The 8,952-nt window shown below is 37.4% G+C and overlaps 2 protein-coding genes across 4 annotated transcripts; one reads left to right on the top strand and one right to left on the bottom strand.

Annotated features, from left to right (window-relative positions):
- On the top strand, positions 1-2,718 carry LOC102616794 (deacetoxyvindoline 4-hydroxylase-like). The gene is made up of 2 exons (XM_052437647.1): positions 1-1,628; positions 1,726-2,718. The coding sequence occupies exons 1-2, from the start codon at positions 1,108-1,110 to the stop codon at positions 2,093-2,095; spliced, it is 891 nt and encodes a 296-aa protein (XP_052293607.1). The 5' UTR covers positions 1-1,107; the 3' UTR covers positions 2,096-2,718.
- On the bottom strand, positions 2,545-8,952 carry LOC102621121 (transcription factor bHLH155). 3 transcript variants are annotated; one of them, XM_006479496.4, is made up of 12 exons: positions 8,021-8,951; positions 7,717-7,887; positions 7,324-7,408; positions 7,183-7,224; positions 6,636-6,695; positions 5,564-5,683; positions 4,448-5,363; positions 4,155-4,345; positions 3,956-4,057; positions 3,560-3,697; positions 3,221-3,346; positions 2,545-2,961 (listed from the first exon to the last, which is right to left on the bottom strand). In XM_006479496.4, exons 1-12 carry the CDS (start codon positions 8,128-8,130, stop codon positions 2,878-2,880), a joined length of 2,145 nt encoding a protein of 714 aa, XP_006479559.2. In that variant the 5' UTR covers positions 8,131-8,951; the 3' UTR covers positions 2,545-2,877. The 3 variants fall into 3 exon arrangements, with proteins under 3 accessions (XP_006479559.2, XP_015386328.2, XP_024954479.2); XM_015530842.3 differs by having other exon boundaries at positions 4,155-5,363; positions 8,021-8,952; XM_025098711.2 differs by lacking the exons at positions 7,324-7,408; positions 7,717-7,887; positions 8,021-8,951 and having other exon boundaries at positions 4,155-5,363; positions 6,599-6,695; positions 7,183-7,208.

The raw sequence follows: 8,952 nt of genomic DNA, 5'->3' as shown, positions 1-8,952 counted from the left end.
ATAGTATTAGTGCATTTTGTATATGTAGTTGCATGCAATTTGATAGAGATGCATTGATGTAATGGTGTTAGCATCACTTACAAGATAATTGTAGGTGCATAAGTGACATGAACAACGTTGCTGTGTAATGTTTTGTTATTGTGAATGCATTGTGTACAATAATTGCGGGCAAGGCAATCCATGGTAATGTGCAGATATAATGGCGGCGTTGGCACCATCTAAAATTTCTCATTTACACTACACGATGGTGACAACAACAACATATTTAGCGGTAGATAGTGAGAAAAATGGGTGACAAGATATTTCAGATTATATAAAAGAAGATGGAAGCAGATGAAAGATTCACACAATCCACTAGGATTCCGACAAATTTACCTATGATATGCCATCCCGATTAGCATAGATTTCGTCCCAAAAAAAAAAAAAAAGATAATGCATACTCGATATTATATACGTAGAAGTTGTCAAGGGAGATATTTAACATTTTTGTCTGTTTCAGGTTTTGATTTTATCTTTTTATTGTTTAAACTACATACATGGAGATGACACCAAGTGAAACAGAGATGATATATTTTACTATTTTTTGTCTGTTCAATTATTGTGTCTGATTTTAGGTTTTAAGAAATTTGGCGCCGGATAATTAAGATGCCCTCCTATTCTCCTTTTCTGTGCAAGTTGAGAGACCTGTCAACCAACCTTGCGAAACGTATACTTAAAAAAGAACTTCTTTTTGGGCTAAGTAGTGATACCTGAGCATTTTAAGAGGGCCAACGGATTGAAGAGCTGACACTTAGCCATTTTCCTTTTTAAATTCTGCTGTAACAACATCTCAAGATTGTCAAGGTCAGAGAAAGTCCAGAAGTGCGCATCTTACTGCTTTGGCCTTTTTATATTCTATAATAATCAAATGCATCTCATTTTCCATTTCTTTTCATTCAACATAAGCATCTTTGTACCCTTTCTGGTGCTTGAGGGGCTACCGGCCATATTCATTGAGCATAAGCATCTTTGCTCTTTTCTTATTTATGCTTCAACGCCCTTGACCAACAGCTCAATCGCACTGTCATCTGTCATTTATCATCAGCTATAATTTCCTAAGATGGTAAGATGGAAGTCGTTTGTAATGATGGCTTAAAATATGACAAAGCTAAGGAAGTGAAGGAGTTCGATGACACTAAAGCTGGGGTTAAGGGACTAGTGGACTCTGGCGTGACCAAGATTCCTAGATTTTTCATCCATCCCTTGGAAAACCTGCCAAAATCATCAGACAATGATGATATTTGCCTCCAAGTTCCACTGATAGACCTGGAAGGCTTTGAAGATTGTCGACGAATGGAGATTGTCAATAAAATTCGTGAAGCATCAGAGACATGGGGCTTCTTTCAACTGATTAACCATGGAGTTCCAGTTAGTGTTATGGATGAAATGTTAGAAGGGGTGAGAAGATTCCATGAGCAACCCAAGGAGGTGAAGATGGAAATGTACTCCCGCGATTGTCAGAAACTAGTGAGATTCTTCAGCAATGGAGATCTTCTTGTGACAAAAGGAGCAGCAGATTGGCGGGATGCAATAGCATTTGATTTCCGGGACGGTCAACTGGACCCTGAAACTTTTCCTAAAATATGCAGGTGAGGTAACTCAGTCTACGCTGAAAAACTTCACTTCACGTGCAAATTCTTCAGGGACTTGCATAGCTAATTTCTTATTTTTATTGATGTTCTGCAGAAAAGCAGTAAGTGAATACATGAAATATATAATCAAACTGAAAACCATTTTATCTGCACTATTATCAGAGGCTTTAGGGCTCTCCAGTGATTACCTTGCAAGCATGGAATCCATGGAAACTGAATCATTGGTGTGCCAGTTTTACCCGCCTTGTCCTGAGCCAGAGCTGACGTTTGGCGCCTCCAAGCATTCCGACCCTTCTTTTCTCACTGTACTCCTCCAAGATCATATCGGTGGCCTCCAAGTTCTTCATCGAAATTACTGGGCGGATGTGCCCTTTGTGCAGGGAGCTTTAGTTATAAACATTGGTGATTTCATTCAGGCAAGTTATCTAATTTGGAAAATACACTCAGTTGGATACATTTACTGAAATTTTTTTTACCTTTTTCTTTTCTCCATTTATGTGGCTCATCACCAATGACAGATTCAGAAGCGTGGAACATAGGGTGTTGGTTGGACGAGTTGGACCCAGAGTATCAGTTGCCTGCTTTTTCTATCCAAGTACGATGAACAAAGTTAAACCATATGAGCCAATGAAGGAGTTTCTGTTTGACGACCCACCAATATACAGGGCAACTAGTGTTGCTGAGTACATGGCCTATTTCTGATCCAAAGGACTGGATGGTAACCCAACTCTTGCTCATTTTAAGTTATGATGGGTCTGTGCAGTAATAATAATCGATCGCACAATTTCTAGATGAGCCATGCTTGAAAATGAGAAGAGTCTTTAACTGTTTATCCTGCAGGAGTAGCTCGCGTTTCCATGTTATTGCGCAATAACCATAAAAATCTAGAACAAATATGAAAACACAAAAGATATAAACAACGATCTGTAGATCTTGAATTCCTAAAAAGCCACTCTATTATTACAATTATCAAGCTTTCAAACAAATGATCGACCAAATGTGAACAGAAAAGTGTTGTAAGATGAGGACATGGCGTCTCCACACTCGGTAGTAACCTAAGCACAAAAAAAAAAAAGGAAAAAAAAGATCTTTATACTAACATTGTTTCATTTTCTTCACTGTCCCTCTCTCTTGTTTCAGTTGCAAACAAAATCCACAACCAAGTCCCAATCAAATCATAAATATTTTAATATATATTACAGAGGAGCCAACATGGCTGTCTCCAAGAGTTGATCAGCCACATCTGTCAGCTGCTTGTAGTCTTGGACTGTAGTAATTGCACGAGTGACCACAGGACATCCATTCTATGCATAATTCTGTTGTCCTGTCCCTGCATTGATTAAAAGTTCAAAAGAAAAAGAATAAAATTAAACAGCAGTCTAATTCAGGGAAAAGATACAAGTATTCAAGATATTGTCTATTTAGAAAGGTCAGGTATGCATAACTGTTTGAAAGCACAAAGCTATTACATGAGCAAAATACACTTTTGAGAATATAGTATTAAATTGGAAATGTCACCCGTGGATTTTGTTCCTTATCCATCCAGAAAACATATAACGTATAATTCATCCAAAAGATTTGGATCCTACCTCAACCACAAAACATATCCATGTCTTGTCTCCATGCGCTTCCGTAACCCCTTTTAAGATTGTCAGACCCAAGCTCCTAATTGCTTCTGCTATCTCAAGAAAGTGACTGCATTCCTCACACAACATCTGCACAGATCAACCATCATATCCCTATTACCAAGAATATATTAAAAGACATAGGCAACCAATGATGATCTTAGTCTATGGATGTGTGAGATCTTTCCCATCTCTTTCGACATTGTTTCCCTCTCTCATCTACGTAATTCTTTGAATTCTAGCAAGATAAGTCTAATACTAAAACTGCTTCCTGCAGAAACTACATAAATGATCTATACTTACCTCTACAAGCATCTGCCCATTCTTGTTTAGATTCTCTACAACGATTGAACAAACTTTGAGATGGCTTCCCATCTCCACCGCCCAACTTGAACCCTGTTCATAATTGGACCCGTGAATACCATTACCTTTCTGATGCATCTGCAAATTCAGCAGAATGATGTAAATAGGTCGAACAATTATGGAATGCCCGTTAAAAAAGAAACAGAAAAAAAAAGAAAAAAGATTTGTATACTCTTCACAATAGGCAGTAGAAACTAATCGACTGTCAGGAAAGACCTGAAAAGACTACAAGGGCAGCCTTGGTTTCTTGTTTCTAAGCTGTTTTCAATTAAGAAAAAACACTTTTCAATTTCTTTTTCAGAAAGCAGTTTTCTTGGTAGAAGCTGAGACTTTTACCTTTGATTCGGCACATTTGCTAAGCTTGTCAGCATGCTTAGTGATGCTCTGCAGGAAAAGCATATGCTTGATTGTACGCTCCAGCAAGGAATCAATACTACACTGTTGAAATTTCTTGAAATCTCAGCACATAACACGACGCAATTTCAATGAACAGAAATCACACTTTTCACAGTTAAAAAATACAACCGGAAGTTACCTTTGATCCATTAGGCACAAGCTCTCTCAGTTCCTTGATACGATCTTGAATCAATTGTCTGTCCCTTGGCCTTGGCCTACCATTTTCACCGGTTCTAGCCCTCTTTTTGTTGTTCTTAGCAGGCTCTGAAGACCTGTCCAACTGTTCACTACATGTGCTTGGACAAGTTGATGAAAACCCTTTTGAAGACACTGCACCACACACTTCTGATGAGTTCAAGAAGTGCTTTGCATCTTCTTCTACAAGAGATGATTGGCTGATAGAATAAGATACTGAATTGTTAGTATTCTTACTTTGGCTAGAAGACTCTGGCTTTTTTTCAGTTGTCAACAATGACTGCATTGATCTACAGAAGGTTCTCTCACTCTTAACGTCACTGCCACTATTGCAAACACTAGCTACTACTGCATCTAGAAGATTCTCTGAGCCAGAGTCAAACATCAAGTGGCTACTGCTCGTCAACTCAGGCATCCCAACAGTTTCTCCATCTACTGTATTTTCTGGTTCCCTATCATTATAAATATCTTTTCTCAGAAAAGCAGGTCCTAACGCTTCATGCAGCTCAGAAACAGCCGAGAACTTTAAAGACGTGCCAGATGGGTCCAAGTGATTCAACTCAGTTTGATTCTGCAACTTCTCCAGATCTTTTTCGAATTTTATGTCTGAAATTTCAGGTATGTGCAACATCCCATTTTGACAAGAATCTGTGCATTCCAATTTGACTTGTTCACCAAGAACAGCCTCAAGTGGGTTTGAAGCTAAGTATGTACGATCAGCTACAAACTTTTCAGCTTGAAGTGCAACACTACATAAATTGATGCTATCTATAACGGAATTAATTGAAAATGGAGTACCATTTTGTTCTGATATCACACCCAAATCCTTCCAGCCACTAGGTTCCACTCTGCTCATCCCATCGCTGATAAAATGTATTCCCATTTGATTCTGATAATCCAAATTGATAACATTTGATTTTGGATGAAGTATTTTGGCACTCCCAACACCACCTGGTGAGGATAATCGAATCCCTTCATTCCTATTAACCACTCCATCTCCAATTTTAGGCTGCATTCCAGAAAATGCATAAGAACCATCATTATGTTTCTCAACATATGGAAACATGGGAAGCTGAACATCTGGTCCTCCTCTGTTCACCACTTCATCTAGATTGTGCCAGCGATTGGGAATAGTCTTTGTAGGTAAATCTGGCTGAGAAAATGGGGGGGAAAAGAAAAGAAAGAAAGAAACAAAGTATTATTGGTCATAATTCATATTTTTATGCTAAAATGAGAGAAATTATTACACCGCTCCGCATATATGCATGCTACACAAATGTACGGACAGATACTTTCAAAATATACACATGAAGAAATACATGCACAAGCATAGACTAAGAGGAAGAAATATACCAGGGATAATGTATTCTTCACACTAGATTGTATTGTACTAGAAACATGCCCTACTGAAATATCGTTAAGGGCCGCAAAAACATCTCTGATATGAGTCACCACCTTCATATCCTCAGTGACCTGCTCCACTCAACAAACAAATAAATACATCTAACAGAAATAAGCAACATTTATTGTCATAAATATAGTTAGATTATGAATAGCCAGTAAACTTGGAGCATACACGACATTGAAACAATGAATATTAAAACCAAAAAAAACCTCCATTAGAGCACTGTAAATCTCCCGGCAAATACTCAGTACCAAGAGATAAAGTAAAGCCTAGTGAAAACTATGCCCTTCTTATTTACCTTGCTCGACCAGCAGAAGATATACTAATGAACCAGCATAATTGTAAAAAAGCAAGTTGTTTACAAAGAGAGATATAGAGAAAAAGGCCTGCAATATAGTACGTAAAATGTGACTCATTAATTTACCATGTGCAACTGAACAGGACTACAGCTTTTTTATTGTTAATTTAGTCAACTAGAGGCAGATTAAGTTATCAATTTCCTCACTAAAACTCCCACTCAGCATTGGGCCAATATTCTCGTTCTATCAGGTACGTATACTTCCTCCACTAGGAGATTATCAGTCCATTCTGGAAATTCTTTTGCAACGAGTGCTGCTTTCCAACAAATTTGGAACTTAATAACACACAATTAGAAACTCCCAAATTTTTGTTCCTTCAAATAATGTTAAGTGAAAGTGTGCGGAATGTTCTTTTAAACCATTACTTTTAGTGAATCAATGATAAAATCAGTTTACACTATACATTGTAGAAATGATAATTGCAAGCAAAACGAATAAAAGAGATTATTAATCATTACAGAAGCATATGTCAATATTACATAGAGTCAATTAGATATAAATCAATGCTCAGAATAGCTAAAGGTGAACAAAGAAAATCTTTAAATTACATGTAATACTAGAAGAAAATATGAAAATGCACAGATATAAAGGTAAAGCTAAATATAAATAATATGTATAACTCACAAAAATGCACTAAGAAGGTAGTTAGAACTCGTCTTACTTCATCCAACGATCCAAGCTGTACAACTCCATGTGGAACAACAGCTACAACAGCGATGGTCTACACAGCAGAACACAAATATTTTTTTATTAGAAAGATTTCTTAACAAGCCGATGACTACAATCAAGAATTTAGGGCACAAATCACTAACAGCTCTAGTAAGCGTAAAACAAAAGTTGAGCTAATTTGGCAATATTGACATGCAAGAAGAAACAAATTCTATCATTAAAAATAAGTTACTAGCATTGGCTGAAGAAACTAAAATGCGAAAGTTAGCCAAAAAGATTGTTGAGCAAACATTACGGATCTCATGATTCAGAGATGTAAAAAAATATATAACAAAATAGTCAAATCGATTACACCAGGATGGGTACTATATGGTACTAACAAGGTAAAAACTGAGCAGTTATAGGAATATGGTCAATGCCAAGTGCATTTTATCATAGAATAAGGAGAGATGTTCTCATCATCACAGATGCACATAAAATTTTAGTTTACAGTGGAAAAATCACCATTTAACAATAAAACAAAGGAAATGCAATCATACCCTGATCCCAGCTGAAAACTGACTTTGCCATCCATCACTGAACTGAAAATCATCAAAGAGAAAATTACACATAAGAATGAATGTGAAAACAAAATAAATACCAAAGTAACCATTAATGCAATCGCACTATAAGTAGCACACCTCAAATGATGAGCAAGAATTAGTAACTAGCTGATCTGAAAAGATCCACTGATGCTTTCCAGTAACTGCCACCTGTCCAACGATCCTGAAAAAGAAAGATTAAATGCAATCCGAATTTCGCTGTCTTTGGGACACACCTAATCATAAATAAGTATTCGATTTGTCACAACAACTGAACTTTTAGTAGCATAGGATTCGACCACAGAATTGGAAGCAGATGGAATTAGAGATCATCATTTTCATAAGATTCCAACGCTGACATCCCAATTCCACTAGATTCCAATTCCAAAGTTCCAATTCCATACTAAGAAACATAGCATTAGCAAAATTTCACATTTAGAAGACAAACTTTCGTACTCCTACTAAAACTTGAATAGCATAGAGGAATCATACCCTTCCCCGAGAGAATACACATGATAGGACATTTTTGCCACGGCCAGCCCAAGGGGATCATGTGAATAACGCCCACCATGAAAGTTTTCAAGGGATTCACTTGAGCACTTATTCTCTAAAGAATCTTGTTGCCCGCAGTTGTCATAATAACCATCTTCCCAAGTCAACACCCTGCAAAAAGTTGAAACATTTGAGAACAAAATAAACATTGCCTGAGTTGAATAGCAGTTTGATGCCACATTTTATTGCTCTAGTAGCTAAATAAATACACAAAAAGTCATACTGAAAACGGAAATGAAATTACATGCGAGTTCGATGCTTGAGCTTCCAAAAAACGGCATACTTCCACGCCGTATTGAAACAGAGGCTTTTCAATATCCCGTGCAAGTCAAAGGTGGTACTACTGGCACCCATCTCCTCCCTCAGTCAAAGCAACCAATTTTTTTGTGAAAACAAAACACACAAACAAGGAGCAGCAGTCACTTTTTTATTTTTTAAATCTCTCAAAACGACAACTAATAAAGAAAATCACAAAACGTCCCGTCCCCGTCCCTGCCCCCGTCCCCCTAGCTTCCCCTGTAAGAGCCTCTTCCAGCTTGCTTTCTCCTTAACCCCGCCCGCGGCTTTATCGGTGGCCCCATCGTTCCCCGTAACAGCCACCCCCGACCCATCCCTAACCAATCAGAATCAACGACCTGTTAATTTCAAACCCTAACACACAACCTTTTATATTCTCTTTTTTCAGTAACTTGCAAGACCGGAAGAAAGCTTCAAACTTGCAAAGCCGGTGACGGAACTCCTGCTATTATTATTCACGCATTTAGCCATGAAAGTTGTACGAGCTTTTTTTTTTTTTAATCGAAAACAAAAACCCCCACCCCAAAGAGATAGCTCTTTGAAAAAACAAAGCAAGTGAGAACACTAGCTTATATCGGACGACATTGATAAAATAAAATTCTCAGGATCAATTGCGAAAAACATAAATCCAATTATACTAAATGTGAATTTTTTTTCACCTAGTCGAAAAACAAATTCAAAGCTTTGAGCTGAAAAGTTCCTTTTTTTTTTTTTTTTAGAGAGAAAGAAAGTACAGAGAAGCTTTGATGATGCTTTTTTTAATTTTTAATTATTCGGGAGCTTGAGAGTTGAGAAACAGAGACTGACTGAAGAGAATGTTTAATTGCCAAAAAACCAACGTTTTGATTTTGTTTGAGACCAGAGACCACTTGGCCTTTT

Source organism: Citrus sinensis, chromosome 3 (assembly GCF_022201045.2).
Source record: "Citrus sinensis cultivar Valencia sweet orange chromosome 3, DVS_A1.0, whole genome shotgun sequence".
Classification (NCBI taxonomy): domain Eukaryota; kingdom Viridiplantae; phylum Streptophyta; class Magnoliopsida; order Sapindales; family Rutaceae; genus Citrus; species Citrus sinensis.
Note: the sequence above shows the minus strand (reverse complement) of the source record. Positions and strands in the feature narration are given on the sequence as shown.